This window comes from Capricornis sumatraensis, chromosome 3 (genome assembly GCF_032405125.1).
Source record: "Capricornis sumatraensis isolate serow.1 chromosome 3, serow.2, whole genome shotgun sequence".
NCBI classification, from domain to species: Eukaryota; Metazoa; Chordata; class Mammalia; order Artiodactyla; family Bovidae; genus Capricornis; species Capricornis sumatraensis.
In genome coordinates this window covers 79,563,965-79,588,199 of record NC_091071.1, presented here as the reverse complement: position 1 = coordinate 79,588,199, position 24,235 = coordinate 79,563,965, and the positions used below count along the sequence as shown (strand labels likewise).

At 36.4% G+C, this 24,235-nt stretch overlaps 1 protein-coding gene across 1 annotated transcript in view; it reads left to right on the top strand.

The window, feature by feature from the left end:
• The first annotated feature begins 663 nt into the window (after positions 1-663).
• PSMD14 (proteasome 26S subunit, non-ATPase 14) overlaps positions 664-24,235 on the top strand; it is a 102,923-nt gene continuing 79,351 nt past the window's right edge. The window contains exons 1-3 of the mRNA XM_068968018.1: positions 664-817; positions 9,282-9,413; positions 11,700-11,751. Of these exons, the coding sequence (XP_068824119.1) occupies positions 11,704-11,751 (48 nt within the window). The 5' untranslated portion in view covers positions 664-817; positions 9,282-9,413; positions 11,700-11,703. The remainder of the gene's footprint in view (positions 818-9,281; positions 9,414-11,699; positions 11,752-24,235) is intronic.

Genomic DNA, 24,235 nt, shown 5'->3' with positions numbered 1-24,235 from the left:
GGGGAGCTAATGGGTAAAACGTTATTGTTGATAATTACTTGGAGAAATGTGAGTAAATGATTTCTTAAGTTTTGTAAATTAAGTTGGGCTTAAAATAGATGGTTTCGCTATTAGGGAAATACTTGTTTTCCTTGAAATTCAATCTTCGCAAATTGGTGAAGACAAGGTGAGTAGACTGCACTATGGAAAAGAACATCAGACCGACCGATTTCCACTGTTTTCACACGTCTCCCTTTTCTCTCTTGCTTCTCAGATAGTCACGTTACGTTTAGTTCAACTGAACCTTTTCGTTTTGAAGTAGGGCCGCGATGAACACCAAAACGAAAGGAGTTCTGGACTTCGCATTCCTACACTTCCATTTCCTATTGAGTCACCTCCCAGGGTGCGTAGGCCAGCGTCTCGGATCTCGGCGCTGGCCGAGCCCGGGGAAGCGGGGAAGGCAGACGCGAAGGCGGAGCAGCGAGGATGTCCGAGGATGTCCGGCGCTAACTTCCGCCTCGCCCTCCGAGCCTGGAGTCAAGAAGCTGGCCCGCTCCGTCGGTCGCAGGCGCTACTCCTGGGACGCCTGCTCGACTCCCCAGTCGTCTCCAATTGGCCGTCGGAGGAACGGAAGCCGAAGAGGAGCAGTGAACCCGGAAGTGCTTCGCAGCGGAGGCCCGGGCGACTCTTTTGAATGGAATCGGGCTGATTCATCGCCGGTTCGCCTAGCCAGAGCCGGGCCCAGTCCGAGCTGCTGCTGTCGTTGTCGCCGCCGCCGCGTCATCGCTCCTGGAAGACAAGGGTCCAGACCGCGACCTCCCGCTCCGCCCGCCTTCAGGTAAGCCTGTGAAGGCAGGCCTCAGCCGTCCGCGGAGGCAGCCGCGCTAGGCCTCTGCTAGCCCCGTGCTTTCCTGAGTCACGTTGCCCAGCAGAGTTGCCACGGCCCCGGGCGGTGAGGATGGAGTCCAGGTTCCTTCGTCCTCCTCTCTGGCTTCCCGGGGCTCTGATTAAGTTAGGTCTGGATGTACTTTCCTTCCGGGCGTTTCTGCTTCGCTGAATTCACCGCACTTTGGGAACCTCTCCTCCCTATACTGGGAGAATCCTTGGTTTTGGCCACTGTGTTTTGTGGAAAGTTACCCCTGTGTTGAAAAACTTCGCACCAGACAGGAAACAAGGGCGAGAGAATAAAAGGAACTTTTCCGTTGAATGCATGTTTATCACTTCTCCCAAGGATAGGCCTTGACCCATTTTCTTTTAGGTTTTTATCTCCCTTCAAAAAAAAAAAAACCAACAAAACCCAGAGGTGCACTGGTTTTTAACCTTGAAACTCTTAAAAACAAAGTGCGATTATTTCTGCTCTGCCTTTGAACTTACTTTCAGTTTGTCCTAATAGAGTAGTTGTTGATGAGTTGATTACATTTCTTGTTTTCGGTAAAACTCAATTTTCCTGGGAACAATACCTTGTGTCAGTCAAGGAAGAAAAATGTAAACTTCTTGAAAAAGTTTGAAAATAAATCCAGTGATCGAAGGAAAAATTCTTGAAATTAAAATGGTTGGTAAAAGATTTAATGGGAAAGGCAAGGAAGAGGTTTTAAAAATGAGCAAGAAATGTACTTCTAGGGTGAAGATTTTTTTTTTTTCCACTGCCCATAAAATTACTTAGTGCTGCTGACTTGATGTTTGTGAGTAAGCAAGAAGACAGCCAGTGATAATGGTGAAATAACAGAAAAAGAACTGAGTACAGTTGTAGTGCAGATGATTATACCCCTCTAGTCTTGTCCTATAAAACTACCAGCTGGTTCATTTAAAGTTTAAATTGGGTATGTTTTAAACATACAGACTTAAGTGGATTATTGTGCATTTGAAGAGATTAAGATACGTGGTGGCTGAGAATTAACTACAGGATGCATTTAGTGAAGTGGTATTTCATGAAAAACCTGAATATTATCTTGATTTTGTTTTAGAACAAAGTTACATGTGGCCAACAGGAGAAAGTTCTGAAGTCATGATCTTTCAGTGTAGCCCCACCTGTTGAGTTTGGGAGATTTTTTTCCCCCTAGGATGCTTGATAAATATTATATTGTTGTTCTAATTGAAAAGCTGAATTTTTAACCTGCCTGACATGGGTTTAATTTACTTTTATATCTGTCTGTAAACCTTGTGTTTAATATCTAGTTTCAGAACCCTTGTTTGAAAATCAGTAACACAAAGCAATTGTGCTTAAAATTTGTTGTTAGTTTTATAGCAATGTTTGTTTCCTTAGTTGTTGTCCGCCTGTGAAAGCCTTACCTAAACACTTGTGATTATTACTTGTGAACTTGTCTTCTACCCAGTTTGTTGCACTCATTTGACACTCATGTTTTATGATATTTTGATGTCCCCGTCTGTAAAGTGAGAATTGGATTAAATAATCTCTTCTGGCTCTAAGTAAGTGTAGTCGCTCAGTCATGTCCGACTCTTTGCGACCTCATGGACTGTAGGCCACCAGGCTCCTCTGTCCATGGGATTCTCCAGGCAAGAATACTGGAGTGGGTTGCCATTTCCTTCTTCAGGGGATCTTCCCAACCCAGGAATCGAACCTGGGTCTTCCGCATCACAGGCAGATGCTTTACCCCTCTTCTGGCTCTGAGAGAATACTAATAACAGTTACTGAGTATCTGTGAATGTCTCAGGCACTGTGTTAGGTGCTTGTATTTTTTTTTTTCTTACGCAGACTTGCAAGAAAGATACCACTCTCATTTTAAGATGAGGTCTAGACTCTAGATCTAGAGTCTAGAAGAAGGGAACTTGTTCACATCATATAGAGAGAAGGTAGGTGAAGACGCTAGGATTCAAACCTAGGTCTGATTTCCTCCAGAGCCTTTCCAGCTGAATCTTTTTACTTTATGCTTTTTTCTTGGGTTTGTATCATTCCTCTCAGGTAGATGGTAAATTCTTTTGGTGAAAGTGACTAAATTCATTAGTGACTCTATTTCCGTATCATCTTATATACAACAATCATGAAGCCCTAATTTGTTAGTCAGTAAGTTGTGTCCCACTTTTTGTAGCCTGCCAGGCTCCTCTGTCTGTGGGATTTCCCTGGAGTGGGTTGCCATTTCCTTCTCCAGGGGATCTTCCCGACTCAGGGACTGAACCTCGGGTCTCCTGCATTGGCAGACAAATTCTTTATCTCTGAGCCACCAGGGAAGCCCTATATACTAGGAACTATTTAATAAATGTTTTGTTTTAGTGCTGTAATTAGGAGATAGCACAAGATACTTAGAATAATTCTATCCTTACTATTCTAAATGGGGGGGGGAATCTTGCTTTTCAAATCTTATTTATATAATTTAATGTTGACTGTTTCTATTTCTTTCACTGAAGAAAGTGAGAGGAAGAAATTCCTAATTACACAAATCAGAGAGTAGAGGAATTAGAAATACAGTGAGATCACAAATACAGAATAAAGAATTTATCGTCAGTTTGAGAATAGTATATAAGTGCAGCATGGGTTGAGAGGTAAAAATGAGCTGGAAAACAGAAGAAAAATGTGAACAAATAAGGGCTTTATGATTTTGTTAGCTCAGTTTGGGAGATGAAAAAGTGGAAAATCATGAGGATTTTGAAAGTACTGATACTTATTTTGTACTGGTTTTTTTTTTTTTTTTCTTTTTTACCAGAGTTCTAGACATTATATATGACACGTTAGGCATAAACACTTTATTCATATTATCTGATAATTTTTTAGCTAATAATATCATGAGCGAGCTCTTGAGTCCTTTTCTTTTTGATAGATGTAAAAACTTAGTTTTGATCCGTAGACATTTTGCATTGCTTTTATTTCTGAGTATTTGAAATATTCTTTTTTTGTAAGTATTCTTTTATGTTCTAGTGTAACAACTTAAATTTTATGAACTCCTTTGCTAAGTTCTGCAAAAAAACAAGTCCCTCCTCTTCAGCGTGATTGATTCATTTTTTACTGTGAAATATGCCCAGTGTTTTGAAATTCACTAAATGTCAAACTCTTTGGGAAGAAGAACCTGTGTTGAATGAGCACTAGCTATGCTCACAGGATGAGCAGCTGATGACAGCAGCTAGCATTCATTGTTTACTTCCTATGTGCCAAGCATTATTAAATGTTATTTTTGTTCATTGTCTTCTTTAATATTCTAAACAATTCTGTGAGATAGATATTATCATTATCCCCATTTTACAGATGAGAAAACTGAGCCTGAGAGAGGTAATTGGCCCAAGGACACAGAGCTAAAACGTGTTGGAATCAGGATTTGAATCCTGGCACTGAGACTCTAGACTCTTAAGCTCTTAACCTTAATATACCAAGAAAAACAGTCATCACTATTTACCACCTGGGTCCAGTAGATCTTTTAAAATTTCTTACACCTTTAAGTCAGTTTTTGAATAATTTATAGAAGTAAAAATAAAAGAATAGTAAAAAAAAAGTATATTTAGAAATGTTAATGATATTTAAACATAGCACATGCAGATTTTTGTCTGCATTTTCCTGGTTTTGAAGGCATATGTACCTGAAATGGATAACATCATTTAAATGTAAATAGCTGTCCATCATCCATCATACACGAACCTACATGTTTTTAATAATGTCTCTTAAGAGGCCCTAGCTTATCTTTTCTTCTGGTTCTGCTTGTGCTTGCAATACTTTGTGTGTGTGTATGTGTGTTAAAATATGCATGTAATAAAATTTACCATTTTAACCTTTGTTAGGCCTACAGTTCAGCGGCATTTAAGTACATTCACATTGTGCAATCATTACTACTACCATCCATCCCTAGAACTCTTTCATCTTCCCTGATGCAATAATTTTTAATTGTATAAGATAGTTTTTAAAGTAAGCTTATGGTTTTGCTGAAGCAGGGATAGCCATCATCTTTGCTCATAAAATATTCTTACTTTTAGATTTATGAACACCAGTTAGTCCAGTGATTTTTTTTAAAATTTGTGTTCTTTCTTTTTACTCACCTTCGTGTACACATCAGTATTTGTCCACATTTGAACTATATCAACATCATAAATGATAACACAATATGTTACCTCTTTTGCAAAACAGGTTGTTGTTGTCATAGTGTGTAAGGAGTCCTTTTTGTTGAATACTAACTAGATATTTCATATTTCCTTTTTGATCTTAGAAATTCATTGTCCAACTCATTGATCGTTTAAAAAATATTTTTTGAGGTAAAATTCACATAGCACAAAATTAACTTAAAATTTTTTAAAGTTATTTCTTTTTTTAATTAACGTATAGTTGATTGGTAATTTGTACCAGTTGGCTATACAGCAAAGTAACTCAGTTATACACATATATGCATTCTTAGATTCTTTTCAAAATTATCCATTTTAAAGTGAACAGTTTAATATCATTTCAGTTCAGTTCAGTCGCTCAGTCATGTCCAACTCTTTGTGACCCCATGAACTGCAGCACGCGAGGCCTCCCTGTCCCTCACCACCTCCCAGAGTCCCCCAAACTCTCCCAGCATCAGGGTCTTTTCAAATGAGTCAGCTCTTCGCATCCGGTGACCAGAGTATTGGAGTTTCAGCTTCAACATCAGTCCTTCCAGTGAACACCCAGGACTGATTTCCTTTAGGATTGACTGGTTGGATCTCCTTGTAGTCCAAGGGACTCTCAAGAGTCTTCTCCAGCACCATGGGTCAAAAGCATCAGTTCTGCTCTTAGCTTTCTTTGTAGTCCAACTCTCACATCCATACATGACCACTGGAAAAACCATAGCCTTGACTAGACGGACCTTTGTTGACAAAGTAATGTTTCTGCTTTTGAATATGCTATCTAGGTTGGTCATAACTTTCCTTCCAAGGAGTAAGCATCTTTTAATTTCATGGCTGCAGCCACCACCTGCAGTGATTTTTGGAGCCCAAAAAAATAAAGTCTGACACTGTTTCCTCATCTATTTGCCCTGAACAGATGGGACCAGATGCCATGATCTTAGTTTTCTGAATGTTGAGCTTTAAGCCAACTTTTCACTCTCCACTTTCACTTTCATCAAGAGGCTCTTAAGTTCTTCTTCGCTTTCTGCCATAAGGGTGGTGTCATCTGCATATCTGAAGTTACTGATATTTCTCCCAGCAATCTTGATTCCAACTTGTGCTTCTTCCATCCCAGCATTTCACATGATGTACTCTGCATATAAGTTAAATAAGCAGGGTGACAATATACAGCCTTGATTTATACCTTTATTGATTTGGAACCAGTCTGTTGTTCCATGTCCAGTTCTAACTGTTGCTTCCTGACCTGCATATAGGTTTCTCAAGAGGCAGGTTAGGTGGTCTGGTATTCCCATCTCTTTCAGAATTTTCCACATTTTGTTGTGATCCACACAGTCAAAGGCTTTGCATAGTCTATAAAGCAGATATAGATGTTTTTCTGGAACTCTTGCTTTTTCGATGATCCAGTGGATGTTGCCAATTTGATCTCTGGTTCCTCTGCCTTTTCTAAAAGAAGCTTGAACATCTGGAAGTTCACAGTTCACGTATTGCTGAAGCCTGGATTGCAGAATTTTGAGCATTACTTTACCAGCATGTGAGATGAGTGCAATTGTGCAGTAGTTTGTGCATTCTTTGGCATTGCCTTTCTTTGGGATTGGAATGAAAACTGACCTTTTCCAATCATCTAGTAGATTCATAATGTTCAACTACTCTCTCTATATATTAATAGTTCTGTAACATTTACATTCTTCTGAAGTAAAATCCCCTATTCACTAAGCAGTTTCTCCATTTTATTCCTTTCCCTAGCCCCTGGCAATACCAGTGTGCATTTTGTCTCTATAGATTTATATATTTTGGATATTTCATATAAATGGAATCATTCAATACATGACCTTTTACACATAACTTCTTTCAAAGAGCATGTTTTGGGATTCATCCACTCTGTAACATTTATCAATATTTAATACCTTTTTATAGTTGTATAACATTCCATATGTTCCATTGTATGTATATATAGAATTTGTTTATCTTTTCCTCCTTTTATGAACATTTGGGCTGTTTCCACCTTTTCGCTGTTCGTGCATGTACATGTACTTGTTTTGAATACCCGTTTTCAGTTCTTTTGGATATATACCTGGGAGTAGAATTTCTGGGTCCTGTGGTAATTCTGTGTTGAACTTTTTGAAGAACTCCCAAGTGTTTCCAACACTCATTGGATTTTAAGTTTTAGAAAATATCTAGGATATTGTCAGTGGTGTGAGATGTTGTTTATATCAGGGTGATTTTACCTGAATGATTTTACCCTTCCAGGGGACATTTGGCAATGTCTGGAGACTTTTTTTTTTTTTTTTTAAGTAAAGTTGATTTGCAGTATTGTGTTAGTTTCAGGGGGATAGCAAAGTGATTCAAAGTTATATATATATATATATATACACACACACATACATATATTAGGTTATTTTCCATTATATGTTATTGCAAGATATTGAACATTGTTCACCATGTTATACAGCAAATCCTTGTTACTTATCTATTTTCTGAATAGTAGTTTGTACTGTTAATCCCATCCTCCTAGTTTATCCCTTCCTCACCCCCTTTCCCCTTTGATGACTGTGTTTCTTTTCTATGTCTGTGAGTTTGTTTTTGTTTTGCATATAGTTTTATTTGTATTGTTTTTTAGATTCCACATATAAGTGATATAATTTTTATCCTCTCTGTCTGGCTTTGCTTAGTATGAAAATCTCTAGGTCCGTCTGTGTTGCTGCATGTGGCAATGGTTCATTCTATTTTTTATGGCTGAGTAATATTCCCGTGTGTGTGTGTGTGTGTGTGTGTGTGTGTGTGTGTGTGTGAAATATTCTTGAACCAGTCATCTGTTGATGGGCACTTGGGTTGCCTCCACGTCTGGACTTTTGTAAATAGTGCAGCTGTAAACATTGGGATACATGTATCTTTTCTAATTGTCATCTTTTCCAGATATATGCCCAGGAGTGGGATTGCTGGATCATATGGTAGTTCTATTTTTAGTTTTTAAGGAAACCTCCATATTGTTTTTCATAATAGCTGCATCGGTTTATATCCCCGACAACAGGGCAGGAAGGTTCCCTTTTTTGGAGACAGTTGTGATTATCACAGCTGTACTTGCTATAGGATCTAGTGGGTAGAGGCCAGGGACGCTGCTAAACATCCTGTAGTGCACAAGACAGCCCTCTACAGCAGAAAAGTTACTTGGTTCTGAATGTCAGAAGTGCCAAAGAAACCTTGGCTCATGTCAGCTTTATTGTCATCACTAGAGTGCTGTTACTTTTTTTTTTTTTAGCGTTCATCTCATGATTCTCTAATAATTGTGAAACTTTTTCTCTGTCAGTTCCCTCTTTGCTGTTAGGGGAGGAATATGAGCGATTCTGAAGTTCAATGAAAGCTAACAAAAAAGACTACAAAGATGGTATCTCTAGTGTTTTGTATCTTTCTGAAAGATGAAGCAGTGCTTTGGGCAGCACCATAAAAACTGAAAGATGATGCAGTGGCTATAATGTATTTCACTGTTGCATTATTTGGGGTAATCTTGCATTTTCTCCTTAGTTTAGTCTTCTTTGGCATAGTTGAGAATAATTGATTAGGACATGTCAGAGTAATTCCTGGTGCTGCTGCTAAGTCGCTTCAGTCGTGTCCGACTCTGTGCGACCCCAGAGACGGCAGCCCACCAGGCTTCCCCGTCCCTGGGATTCTCCAGGCAAGAACACTGGAGTGGGTTGCCATTTCCTTCTCCAGTGCATGAAAGTGAAAAGTGAAAGTGAAGTCGCTCAGTCATGTCCGACTCTTTGCGACCCCATTGACTGCAGCCTACCAGGCTCCTCCGTCCATTGGATTTGCCAGGCAAGAGTACTGGAGTGGGGTGCCATTGCCTTCTCCTAGAGTAATTCCTAGGATAATGAAATAACAAACTTTAAAGATATAGGGAAATTAACCACTAGGATTCCGTAATATATTACAAATTTCTGATAATGTGCAGTGAACCTATATGGTAATTTTGTTCTATTTAAAAATGAATAAATCTTTGTTCTTTAAAACTCCTCTAGAAAGACTGAAAGTCATGAGATAGCAATCTTTACATATAATTAGAACAACGCAAAAAAATCTTTAGGATCAAAAAATTTGGATACAGAGGTAATCACTATGCTCTATAGCTCCCTTGGGTGGTATTTCATTCTGTACTCTCAGGAAATGATAATTAAAAATCAATTTTGATTTCTCTTTTGTTTTTAGAAATTTTGCTTGATATATTTCCCTTAGTTCTCAAAATAATTATATCTTATTTAATTATTATTATTATTATATTTTTGTAGGAGAGAGAGAGAGGGGGAAAAAAGCCTTGGGAAAAATTATACCTGCCGATATTAACAAGAGCTTGAATTAAGAAATTTTTCAAACTCAGCAAATTGAAGCTTAATACCACAATAGCTGTAGCTACTGACCAGGTAAGAATTAAGAATGTATTTTACTTTTATTTATTCTTTCAGGATATTGTTATAACAATATTATGAAAATGTGTTACTTTTAACACAGATCAAAAGCCCAGATTTAAGAGCTCTTGAAAGTCACAAGTAGCCTTTTTGTTCTTGTCTGCTTTCTATAAACTTCTTAAAAGTGGTGTAATTTAGAACACTTAACAATATATTTCATTTCCAAATGTTGGTTTTTTATTAAACCTTGTTATCTTATCTTAAATGTTTTAGTTTGCTAAGTATTTTTTTCTGTTTGCTGAGACATCTCATTTTGCTGAAAACACAAGTTTGACCTGCCAGATTTTCTTTCCCTCTGCTCCCCACTTAGCTCATGTATATTCACAGCATCTGGAGTCTGTGTAAAGTCATCAGAAACAACACAGGGGGAATAGATAAACTGAACACAGCTGGGAATTTACTTTGGCTTGGGATATATAAAATGTCTAAAATTTTTCCCCCCATTTGTTCTTTATTTTAGTAAGCTTGCACTGATCCAAAAGAATTTTTTTTTCTTGGAATAATATCTTGTAGAGGAATAAATGTCTTTTATATTTTAAATACACAGGAGTTTATTTTGTTTTGTTTTCAGTCAACAGCCTTTAAAAAGTACTGTGTATGGAATGCCATATTTGAGTTATGGAATTTTAATGAGAATTTAATGGAGAATTTATTTGTAAATGTTGCTATTAGGAGGGTTGGTTAATATTGTGAAGTGGAAATTTTGTTTAGACTACCAAGTTTTCTTATGTGCCTTTTCGTTTTTTAAAGAGAGTTTATCTATTATCAGTCTCACAAACTTGTGGAGTGAAGGATGCCAGACCCAAAACATATTATTTTGTTTATATAAAATTCAAAAACCCTGAGAAGGTATGCTGTTAGACCTTGGAATTCTGCCTTTGCAGGGGGTTGGAGACTAGGAAGGAGCATAAGAGAGTCTTAGGTGCTGGTAAGGTTCTCTTTCTTCATCTAGGTGGTGGTTATGGTGGTATGTTCACTTTGTACAGATTCCATGGTTGTATCATTTGGGCACTTTTCTAAATTAGGATTTGAATGAAGTTTGCAGTATTAACAATGTTAAATATTCACAGGATTAAATTGTTAGCAATATTCAGCAAACATGATTAGGTAACAGTGTAATGATTATAAGTTAGTAGAGTTAGTAAAGCTGTTCTAACTAGTAAAACAACTTGGACAAGTGACAAAATTAATCTGTTAGTGTTTATTTAGTTTCAAATATAATTTGTAGTAATGCCATTTTCTAAAGCATACATGTAGGAAGAAGAGGAATTTTAAGGCATAGTAGAAGTGACTTAGCAGCAGCAGCAGTTTTCAAGTAGAAAAAATTGCTTCATTATTATGTTTATTTAGTTGTACTAATATTAATTTTTATAATTTGATTACTCTTTTTTGTGCATTTGTGGCCATATTAGTACCCTTGCTATTTTTCCCTTTGATTTCTTCTGTGAAATTTTTGAGCTTATAAGAGTATCTTCTGTGGTTACTCCAGAAATGAAAAAAATCAGATCGACATTTCAAAGTTAATCTTCTTTGTATTGATTTACTCTAAAATTGAGGCCAGAAGCCGAATTTCCTTAGTGAAAATGGTGTATATCTTCACAGTATCTGAAATAACGCAAACTATCTGTGTGGATTCTAGAACACTATCCTAATGCACTTAATGTTTACTTTATAATATTTTGTTTAGTATAATGAGTGCGTTTTAAAGCCTTTGATGCTAATTCAGAGATCCATAATCTGCTCACAATGTCTTTCACATGTAGTTTTGATGATAACTGACAAGCTGTAAGTTAATTAGCACAGAACTTACTAATGAGGATGTTAAAATTTAATTTAAAAGTGAGGATTTTTATTTGTACACTCTGGACAAATTGAAGGAAATTCAATCATACAAATGATAAGCATTTCAGGCACTTTTTCCTCATTCAGGTACTTTATTAGATAACAATAAGAAAATATAATTAACTTAATGATAGCAAAGTTTTGAAAGTATGCTAAGATTGCTTGTCTTTAGAACTAGGGAAAACCCAAAACCAAAGCAGTAAAATAAGGTCTGTTAATTAGCATGGAAGACAGCTTCTTGAATTAATATGTGGTGTTAATTAACAGGAAGTCTGATGTTGTGTTGTAATTACCACCAATATTTTTGACATACTGAGTGACTGAAGGTGAATTACATAGATAGCAATTGAGTAAACACTTTTGTGCTTAGGATCGTTTTTCTTTGTTTCTGTTTTCTAGAAATATGGACAGACTTCTTAGACTTGGAGGAGGTATGCCTGGACTGGGCCAGGTTAGTATATGGACTAACTATTTTTTTGTGTGTTAAATACAAGCCTTTCACTAGTTATCCAAACAGAAAGAAATCACTCCCAAGAAATTCTCCTCACAGATAACCTTATGGTAAGAAGCGTCCCTTACTGCTGGTTGTTGTGTACCAACATTAGATAACTTGTGAGAATATGTTCTATTAATTTAATTTTCTCTTAGGAATAAGAATTTTCTCTGCTTTGATTTAAACTTTTGAGATATGCAAGATAATCAAACTTGCCTTTTGGTGAAACAAAGAGAGACTCATAATATGGTATTTCTGGGTTTACAATGTAGACTTTAAAAGTAACACATGAAAGAGTAAACCGTGCATACTGTTGGCAAATCCGGAAAAGCCATAGAATGTCTGTATGGACAACCTTAACACTGATAAATTCCTTCCAGTAATTATGATACATGGATGAATAAGTAATACCTCTTTTTCCTTTAAATTTGATATATATGATTTCTTTCATATTCTTATTAAAATTAAATTAATTTTCAGTTATTTTTAATATTATCATTTATCTTGTTCTGCACAGTTGAGGCAAATGGCCTCCAGATAGATTTCTGTCTTAGGATATTTTGTCTGCTTTCAGCTGAAGAAGAAATTTCTGCCATTTTTGAATTCTTCAGTGATTATCTTCCCAATCTTCCAGTCACAAAAAAGATGATTATGTGAGACTTTTATGTAATATATTATTTTATGTTGACATTTTGGGAGTATTTTTCTAACCCACCTTTAGAACCATTTTAGTGATCAGCTTTCCCGTATTTCCATATCACTATCAATGACTTTGTTTTCCTTTATTCATAGTAGTCTAATATTTTGTGTGGGAAGTAGTTGTGTTTGAGATTTCATGAAATTTTCAATGTTTCTTAGGCACTTTTACAAGAATTCTGTATTAGGTCCGTTGTGCTTGATGACTAATAAACCTTTTCCTTTTAGGATGTTGAAGGCATTTTATGATTCTGTTTTGCACCCTTGCATAGACTATTTGTTAGTTTTGACTGTTTCTCATGTTCCTTTTCTGTAAGCATGTTTCTTTATGATTCTTCATTTTTCTAAAATCTTTGTAATACGTTTGCTTAAGAGGTCTAAATTTCTCTGAACTTGGCCCCTAAAGCTGCTTTCATACTTTTGCACACATTATAGATCGCTTCTAGAATTTTCTGATTCACTCTAAAATCAGCAGTAATATTGTTTAGGTATATAAAAGTGTCAAAAGTGAACTGAGGTGGTGTATAGATACTTCACATTTACCTGCAAATTACAGGTCAAGGTATTACCTTACTGGAATTCTTAAGAGAAGTTGCTTCAAATTTAAATACCAAAATAACTTTTCCCTTAAGTAGTAGATACAGTAAATTTTATATCCATGCCAGAAATCCATGCCTGGAAATTGCTGGACATGAAATGATGGTTTGACTGACTACAAATTGATTGACATCATACCTAAGTGACCACTGCAAACCTTTGCATTGAGCGGAAAACCAAGTGTTGGTTCAGTAACCTGGCCTTGGTTTTGGATAATTTCATCGGCACGTGTTCCTCCTTAATTTGTATTCTTATTTGAACTTAAAAATATGTTGTCTGAGAGTCTGTTACTTCATGTGTTTCATTTTTCTGATTAGATGACAGACTTTCAAAAGAATGATATATGGGGTTCTTATTTCTGTGATAACCTTGTTTATCAAATACTAGGTGTTCAATAATTATATTTTTTTTCTTAAAATTTTATTATGCTCTTGTTCTAACCTAAATTGACAAACAGATATGATGTTACTTCTGTAAAATGAAAAGTTGTGTATTATTTTGTAATAAGGAGTAAAAAAGTTAAGTGTATTGTTTATTAAAAATTTTTTTTGGCTGTGCATCCGTGGCACACAGGATCTTAGTTCTCTGACCAGGGATCAAACCTATGCCTCTGCAGTGGAAGGAGGGCGTCTTAACCACTGGAGTGCCAGGGAAAGTCCCAAGTGCATTATTTAGTTTCAATTAAAAAGTCAAAGATCTTTGGGTTGATAATAGCTATTTCCATTTGATAATGTGTAGCAGCCAATAAAAGTAGAAAAGGAGATAGAAGTTGTTTTATCCCTCCAAAAATAAGTGGGAAATGTTACTATCTTACCATATAATGGAAAAGTCAGAATTTCTTCATAAATAGGGGCAGATTACTTGCTGTTAACTTTTCGATGGCCCTTTTAAAACATTGAAATTGTAGCAGAATAAAGTTTTCCATCCATCCTACTGACTCAGCTTTCTTTGACTAGAAATGACATTTCTCTTTTCCATGGCTAATCCTTTCACTTATTCTCTGATCCCATCCTGTCTTGAAACCTTACTCATCTCCACTGACCTTTTTCTCTGTTACAGATATTTAAATGTCCTGTATCCCCCCCAAACTTCCCTGCATCCTGCCATTAAACGTTTCGTTTCCAGAATTCCTGTAATAATAACTGAGACTCACATATCCTGCCTCCTTACTTCCATTGACTGATGAGATTATATTCTGGCCTCCTCCATTACTGTACTAGAATTGTTCAGATTGTCAAGTCTGTTGGCTCACTTTTAGTTCTCTTTCACTGTTTTAATATATCACATTGTTCACAGTGTCTTTCTTGAATCTTTCTTCCATTAGCTTTTTCCTGTTACTTTTTCTTAGTTCTTCATCATGGTATGCATACCCTATAAGATGACTTAAAGTTTTTTTTTTTTTAATATTACATTTTTAAATGTTATTATTTGAACAGTATCAGGCTAAAATCATTAACTCTGTCCATAATACCCTACTTCAGTATAACTTATCAGTAGTGAAGCAAAAACAGATGTTTTATTAGAACTATTACAGTTTGTAAATGAATAGCTTTTTGCTTCAAATATGTTTTTATTTACTTTGCTACAGTGCTTATGAACTTGAAATTACTGAAAGATATGAGATGATTATATTAAAAGCATTTATTGCTCTCATTAGACTGCTTGATTTTCTTTATTACTATCCCAACTTAGGTCTTGGCAACTAAGCTATTTCTAAAAGCAGTCAAGACCAAACCCAAGAGATGGGCATAGCCAAAGCATAGTCAGCAGTCTCTAAAAGTTTCTTTTAAAATAATTTAATAATACTTACTTTATTTTACTTATTTATATTTTGGCCTTGGCACGTGACTTACAGATCTTAGTTCTCTGATGGTGGACTGAACTTGTGTTTTCTGAAGTGGAAGCTCAGAGTCCTAACCACTGGACCACCAGGGAATTCCATCCACAAATTTAGGGACTTCCCTTCTGATCTAGTGGCTAAGACTGCACGCCCAATGCAGGGTGCCTGGGTTCAATCCCTGGTCAGGAAACTAGATCCCACATGCCTCAGCTAAGTGTTCATGCCACAACTGAAAGATTCTGCATGCCACAGCTGACACCTGGTGCAGTCCAATAAATACATATTAAATTTAAATAGAAGTTTTAGTTTAAGTCTCTTGGTCAATTTTAACTTTAGAAGAGTTGAGATAAGCTTAAAAGTGAATGAAACTGGAGTAAAATGTCTTTGGCATTATCTTGTATTTGAATTCTTTAGACCAGTGTTTTGACTTTTTTAATATGTTGGTTGTTATGCTATAGGGAATACCAAAGTAAACAAGAATATCATTATTTAGGGACCTAACAATCTAGTAGACATACAGCAGTTATGTTTTAATGGCCTGGCACTACTTCGAATTAGCAAATGTTAGTCCTGGAGAAGGCAGTGGCACCCCACTCCAGTACTCTTGCCTGGAAAATCCCATGGATGGAGGAGCCTGGTAGGCTGCAGTCCATACGGTCGCTAAGAGTCAGACATGACTGAGCGATTTCAGTTTCACTTTTCACTTTCATGCATTGGAGAAGGAAATGGCAACCCACTCGAGTATTCTTGCCTGGAGAATCCCAGGGACAGAGGAGCCTGGTGGGCTGCCGTCTCTGGGGTCGCACAGAGTCGAACACGACTGAAGCGACTTAGCAGCAGCAGCAGCAGTGCTTTTTATAAATAATGTGATTTTTATAGGATATGATATTTAATTTTTTATGCAAAAAGGGAAAGTGAGACTGAATTGAGGAAATGATGCTTGAACTAAATTTTGGATTATAACCCAGACAAACTGAGAAAAGCCAGGAGAATAGGTGATATGGGGAAAATAATGGAAAAAGAAGCTGGTAAGGGAGTTTGGAATAGATTAGATATAGGCATTCAGCAGGTATTGAATGCCATTCTTAGTGCTTTTTACTTTTTCTCTAATTGTTGTACTTTGATGAAGACTTTTTATTTTTTTATCAGAGTTGTAAGATAATTCTACCTGTGTTTTTGAAAAGTAATTCTAGTGGTAGTTTGTAGAATAGGTAGGAGGAAAGAGTTTAAAGGTAAAGTCATCAATTATATGAAATATTTTTGACTTTTAACCTTCTAGGAACATAGTAGGATTATGCCTTTCCATCATTTTTGAACTTAGCCTGCTTGTGGTTTTGCTTTGGCCAGTGGAATTTGACTTGGAAATTGACAGGTCACTTTTAGACAGAAACTTTAAGAATCAGTGTGTGATTTGCCTGCCCTGGTAACCCAGGAAATGGAATCTCTCTGAATGGAATCTCTCTGAGAGAGAGCAACATAACAACCTATAAGTCAGAAGTCCTATGATTTTTGTGTGAAATTCCTGAATTTTTTTAGTCTCTAGTTTTTAAGAAACATGATATAGGCCAAACTAAACACAAACTAAAAACATATGTTTTACCTGTAAGTTACCAGATTGTATCTTTCTAACACTGACTTCAGTAACTTCTGATGCAAAAATAAGGGAAAATACTATAGGGGGGGTGGTCAGAAAAAGCTTTCTGAAAGTGGTGAGATGTAAGCTACATTTTGAAGGGTTATTCCAGGTGACTAGACTTAAAAAAAAAAAAGCTTCACAAATTGAATATAATGTGTTTTATTTGTTACAACTCCCAAATCCACAGTGTATGGATTTTGTATTTAAAACCAATAACTATTTTTTGGTTTCTGTTGAGTCTTAGAGTAGGAATGTTCTTTCAATTATTTATCTTACAGGTTTTAATGTAACATTTTATAGAAGGGATTAATATAATATAGTAATGGGGGAAATGACTGGAATAAATGCAGAAGTAACACCATTTTCATGAATGATGAGTTTCAGTATCACATGCCAGTTCTCTCCAGTTAATCATAAATTCAGTGCAGTTCCAATAAAAATACCAACCAGAATTTTCATGGAATTAGAAAACTGATTATAAAATTTATATAGGAGGAAAAAAAAAAAAAACCCCAAGAATAGCAAAGAGATTCTTAGAAAGGAAAAAGAAATTTTGTTTTACCAAATATCAAAATATATTTTAATGCTGTGTGATTCAAGTAGTGTTTTATTGGTAGGTGGTGGTATTGTTCAGTCACCAAGTTATGTCCGATTCTTTGCAACTCCGTGGACTGTAGCACGCCAGTCTTCCCTGTCCCTCACCATCTCCTGGAGTTTGCCCAAGATAGAGATAGATAGATTGGTGTAATCAAATAGAAAGTCCAGAAATAGATTCATGTATATATGGAAACTTGATTTATAGTAGAGATGGTATTAAAAATAAGTGGGGAAAGAGAGGCCTGTTCATTAAATGATGCTGAAGCAGGTGGCTTTCTTTATGGGAAGGAAAGCTAATACTAAATTCCTACCTAATTCTGAACACAAAAATCTATAGCAAATGGATTAAAGATCTACCTATGAAAATTAAACTTTATAATTTTGGGAGACACACCTATTAGGATAGTTATTATCCAGAAAATGTAGCAAATATTGGTGAGAGTATAGAGAAACCCTTGTGCGTTGCTGGTAGGAATGTAAAACTGTGTGATCTCCGTGGAAAATGGTATGGTGGGTCCTCAAAAAATTAAATAGAATTATATGATCCAGCAATTCCATATCTGGGTATATAACTCAAATAATTGAAATTAGGGGCTCAAATAGATATTTGTACAGCCGCTTTATAGCAGCAGCATTTGTAATAGCCAAAAGGTAGAAGCAGCTTGTATTTATTGATGGCTTAGTGGATAAACAAAATGTGGTATATTAATACTGTGGATTATTATTCAACCTAAAAAGTGCTGACACATGCCTCAACATGGGTGAACTTTGAAGACATTATTCTGAATGGAATTAACCAGTCTCAAAAGGACGAATATTTTATGATCTTGGTTAAATGAGTTACTAATCTGATTCATAGAGACAAAAAGTAGGATGGTGGTTGCCAGGAGTCGGGGGTTGTAGTAGAATGAAGAGTTGGGGTTTAATGGTACAGAGTTTCAGGTTGGGAAGACGAAAGTTCTGTAGACGGTGGTGATGATTGTACTGCTGCTGCTGCTGCTAAGTCACTTCAGTCGTCTACGACTCTGTGTGACCCCATAGACGGCAGCCCACGAGGCTCCCCCATCCCTGGGATTCTCCAGGCAAGAACACTGGAGTGGGTTGCCATTTCCTTCTCCAATGCAAGAAAGTGAAAAGTGAAAGTGAAGCCGCTCAGTCGTGTCCGACTCTTAGCGACCCCATGGACTGGAGCCCACCAGGCTTCTCTGTCCATGGAATTTTCCGGGCAAGAGTACTGGAGTGGGGTGCCATTGCCTTCCCACAACAGTGTGAATGTATTAATGCCCTGAAATTGTGCACTTAACAGTGGTTAAAATGGTCAATTCAAGTTTTAGATTAATTTTTTTTAAACAAACACTTGTTGTGAAGTGTTAATGAAGACTTAGGAAGCAACAATTCTCATAGAAGCCTTTTTCCTTAGGGTTGGTCTGGGTGTGACAGTTTGGATTATTGAAAAATTACAAAGTACGTAAGTGTCAAAATGCGTTATGATGGAATATTATATAGCAGTTAAAGTGAACTAGGTTCTATATCTCAGTATGCATAATACAAACATATTAAGAGAAAATTTCGGGTTGTAGGTATATACATACACTATGAAAGCATTAATGCTAATTCTTAAAACAGAATAACTTTTTTTAAAGGTAAAAGTATTACAAGTTCTAAAGCATCTCTGTCCAATAGAACTTTATGCTGTGAAGGAAATGTTCTGTATGTGCTAATACAATAGCTATTAGCCATATGTGGCTATTATCAAAGACTTCATGGGTGGCACTAGCGGTAAAGAACCGCCTGCCAATGCAAGAGATGTAAGAGTTGCAGGTTCGATCCCTGGGTTAGGAAGATCCCCTGGAGGAGAGGGCATGGCAACCCACTCCAGTATTCTTACTTAGAGAATTCCGTGGATAGAGGAGCCTGGCAGGCTATGGTCCCCAGGGTTGCAAAGAGCAGACACGACTGAAGTGGCTTAGCATGCACACACGGCTGTTATTAAGTCTTTGAAATGTGACTGGAACAACTGAATTTTTAATTTTACTGATTTTTAATTCACTTACATTCCACAGCTGCATGTTGAGTCCACGATATGTACCAGTATGACTTGAAGAACTGAGTGTTTAATTCTACTTAAATTTGAGTAATCATGTGTAGCTTAGTGGCTACCATGTTGTATACCACAGGTCTGAATAACCCACATCAAGTTCATGAGAAGGGAGGGAGACAAAAGGAATTTCTACTTCATAAGTAGTGTTCTCTCTTTTTAATAAGAACAACAATAAAGAAAAAGAACAGCTCAGTGAATAACATTAAATAACATTTTCCTTTAGTTAAACTTCTTTTAAAAGCTGCCAAGTAAAACAAAATCAGAAATTCATTTTAATTTTATTTTCATGCCTTACTTAGATGTTCCATATTCTCTCTTAATCTTGGAGTTGAAGAGGGTAACACTTTAGATCTTGCCAGAGACAAGATCATGTAGGGCCTTGTAGGAAATTCTCTTCCAAGTGACTTGGGAAGTTGTTAGAGGTGTCTAAGCACAGGAGTTTTGCTCATCATACTTCCATTTTTAAAGAACTGGGATACTCTTGGAGATGAGACTTAAGGCAGGAATGAAAGCAGAGACAAGAAGCTACTATACTGTATTGAAATAAATTACAGATTATGATGTTTTATTTTTACTGTATATCTACTAGAGAGATTCTAGTGTGGCTTCAGCCAAAAGGACGAATATTTTAGATTAATGTGTACAGTTGATGTTTACACCTGTTTTCACATTTGAAACAAAACTTTTGTTTATTGCTGGTGCAGTAGCTTGAAAATGAGCAGGTGTTTACGAAAAGCTTTTTATGAGTTCTTTATGTTCCTGAGCTCTTTAACCTATCTGTATTGACAGTTTTTATATACTGATGGATGCTTCTGGTTACGTTTTTTCCCCATTTGATTCTTTGAGTGTCTATCCTGATGTGATCCTCTGAACGTTTACAAAGAGCCTTTCTAAACATTGATAGATTAATTTGGTCATTTTTCTTCCTATTAAGAAGTAGGTAAGAAGCGACTTAGCAGCAGCAGCAGCAAAGTGTGAAAGTGTTAGTCACTCATCATGTCTGACTCTTTTTGACCTGATGGACTGTAGCCCACCAGGCTCCTCTGTCTGTGGAATTCTCCAGGCAAGAATACTGGAATGGGTTGCCATGTCCTTCTTCAGCGGAGCTTCCTGACCCAGGGAGTGAACCTAGGTCTCTCACATTGCAGATAGATTCTTTACCATTTGAGCTAAGAGGTCAAGAAATTTGAATTGTTTTATTTCTATGCTTAACTACAAATAAATAGTGATTTTGCTTTAGAAACAAAGTAAAAATACAAAATGCATGTAATTCTCTTCATTTGCTGCTCTTGATGTAATAATTTTATTATTTAAAAAGTATAGTTCCTAATTATTTTATTCATGTACTTGAGCTGATGTTTCTACTGTAGAAAATTAAGAAAGAGGTCAGGTCAAAAGCAAGCTAATTAGAACATACTCTTTTTAGGTGTCATTGTAATGTAATTCTTCTGCATAGATATTAAACCCTATGAAAAATGTGGTGCTCCTGAGAAGTCTCAAATCTGTTCTTGGGTGTCCTCAAGTAAAAGGGAAACAAATTTCTGGTAGTTGCACTGTGGTTAATCTGTGGTGTTTTGTTTGAACTTTCTAGTTGTGACTGGTCTTTCAAGGGGAAAGGTCTTTGACATTTGTGAATGTTAAATTTCTATTTTAATATGAAATTACCATAAATGACTTTTCTTGAATTCTTTAGAACATAAGGGGAGCAGTGATGTGTTTTCAATTACAGTGAAATTGTCTTCCAGAATTGATCACATTCTGATGAAATAAAAAGTCAAAATTCTGGGGAAAAACAAAATGTTAAGATTTTTAAAGTCAGGGATATGATGGATCCATGACAACTGATAGTGGTTTTGGTAGAAAGGGTATATGGAGTGAGACATAAGATACTTTTGTCTAGTATAGGAAACTAAGATATTATAGTAATATCTTAATATTCTAAATGTGTGGGATGTTATGATCATAAAAATTCAGTTTGTAACTTTTCCTTCCTTACCCTCAACATCATTTTACATGTTTGATTTACTGGTCACTTTGCTCATTTGGTACACTGATCTTCGGGCTTCCAATCTTAAACTTGCCTAACATGATTTTTAATTTTTTAGTTCATATTATCATTTGGACAGTTCTTTAGGTATCATGCTCACTTAAAATCTGGATAGTCGTGGCCAGTGTTCTATCCCAGAACATACGTTCAGGGTGGTTCTTCATGAGTTATTATCTGGGTTGAGCATCCTGGAAGTATGCCCCCAAAAGCAGGGCGATGGTATCTACTGGGCAGCCTCCCGGTGCTGCTTTTCAAACTGTTGTCAGTAATTTCACAGGCCCTTCCCTCAAGGAGACTGAATGCCTGTGTTGGGCACAGTGGGAAGGCTTAGGGACAATAAAAGTTAAGTGATGACTGGGATAATTGTACTTTTCTCTGTTTCATTGTATATACATTTCCTATCTTTTTACTTGAGTACATTCTTACCTGCCTGTGGTATCTCTCTGTTAACTGTCAGTTCTTTTTAGTGTCCTAAACACAAGAACCTGAGTAATTAGAAGCAAAATGCTTACCAAAAGTAGACAACATGATAAAATATAATTTTGGAAAAACACCCCTTTCTGTTTTATAGTAAAGATGTCCTTTTACTTCATGGGAAATTATTGTTTTATTACCTAGAAAAATACTTTTTTGTTACTATTATATTGCTGTATCACTATAAGGAGATAATTGTGATTTTACTTCAGTTTGTAACTCATTCCAGAGTTTCTGGCTACTATTGCCTTCCCCCTTGCAGGTTCTGATTACTATATGCATTTCCTAGTTTCTGCTTTATAGGTAGAAAATGAGGTCTTCAAATACTTTATAGCTCAGTCTTTCTACAAGGTTCTTCCTTGGGGCTTTCCTTGGGGTCTGAAAATTGTAGGAATATAGGGAGATAGCCAGATTATCTGAATAGGGAATGTACGTTTCAGTGGGATTTGGAGCAAATGTATGGACCTGTAAAGAGAATGCACATATTTTGACAGCTGTGTCAGGATTCTTCTCTGGAATTTATAGAAGTAGGGTGGAGAAAGGGATGAGAGCTAAATGGACGAATGCTGAGGGTTTGCATGATTTAATGTGAGTGTTCTGTGTATAGAATCTCCTCATACAGCAATCCTCTATGGATAGGGATAATTATTTCCATATTATTGGGCCAAGTCTTGGAACTAACAGGAAGTGGAGCTAGAGGTGGAGCACAAGTCTTTCTGAGGCCAAAGCCTAGTCTGCATCAACACTGTGTCCTTAGGTAGATAATATCTATGATGTTAGATACTTGCTTCATATAACATTAGGCTGCTTGCTGCATAAATTAGAAAGCCTTAACAGTCTGGAATTTTTATTGGGCAAAATGTAGGCGAAGAGAAATGCCTGCTTTACAATTTTTTTAGGAAACCTAAAATATTTGAGAGGATTTTTCTTTATGATGACGTTTGTTACATGGCCTATGTTTTTAAAATATTTAAGGAATGAGTAACTATTTCATTCATTTTAATCCTTATGACTGTATATCTTGACATTGATAAAGACCAAGGAAACAAACAGTACAACTTTTAAAAGAAGATTTATGTTTCTTACTCCTTTTAAGTTTGTAAAACATTTTCCTTACTGTTCAGAAACTGATTAGTACTCTAAGCTAGTTGTCAGTGTGTGGTTTCATTAAAAATTTTATTTTGGGAAAGAGGTTTCTATTAAGCTAATTTGAATGACCAATCTTGTTGTACCTTGACTTGTAATAATGAAAGAAGAGGTACAGAGAGCTGTTTTATTTGAATAATAGACTTGCCAATTAGCCATCAAGTGCTTCCATCTGTGAAATTGTTGATCAGATGGGTTAGCTGGGATGTTTCCAGACTAGGGCATCATAAATGGCACTTGAAAACTGTCACTTTGATGATGAGGTTTCAAGTATTACACTGCTTGATGCTGTGGAACCTGTTTTTCCCTTTGCAGTACCATGTTTTTTTAGAACATACTGATCCCACTTATGAATTCTGTGGCATCAAGAGAACTTGGGAGACCTGCCACTGATGTAAAGTTCTGCTTAATCTGCTGCTCTGGCCTGTGCTGAGATTAAACCAGAGTATTAACAGCTTCTTTCATGGCCTTCACAGTAATGTTGGTTGGTGATCTGACTGGCACAGGCAGGCGGTGCTCACTGCCTGTGGGCCATGGAACTGGCACATGTTAACAAGTTTCTTTGCACTTTTCCATTAATACAAACTCATTTTCAGATGTTTACTCCCCTAAGTAAATGTATAGTAGTCTAAGGCCACATTAAGTGTGTCTATGTGGTAATCATATGAAGTGAATTTAACATCTGTCTTATATATTTTTAAAGAATTTAACTTACATATTGATAATTCTTATATTTAAAAATTTAATAATAACTTGGAAATACACATTTCTGAAAATAATTGTCATGTATCCTTCTTTACAATGCTGTGTCTTCCTTGCTTGGTCTTACGTTTTATAGGATGTTTTCGTTAGTAAGTTGACTTCCTTGAGTGCTTGTGGATATGATTAGCTGTTAGAGTCCCTAAATGATTTTCCTGTCTCGTAGGACTGTGTCTTGCTTTTCTTTCCCTGTAAACCCAGATTCCTGAAATTTGGGCAGACTTCCTGGTCACCAGTCTGTGTGAGGACAAATTTATGCCCTTTTCCCTTTGTGGACACCAGCTTGCCCTTCTGTTTACCCTGGCACAGATCTCTGACCTGCCTAAACTCATTGTGAAAGGCAGTATGTTTTGGGCAATGATGAAAGGCATGCTCTGGACCGAGGCTAGATCCAGCAATGGCTGAGCTCTATGGAAGAGGAAGAGAGTAAGTACCCTCATGGTGGATTCATATTGATGTATGGCAAAACCAGTACAATATTGTAAAGTAATTAGCCCTCAATTAAAATAAATTTATATTAAAAATAAATAAATAAAAATTGCCAAGTTT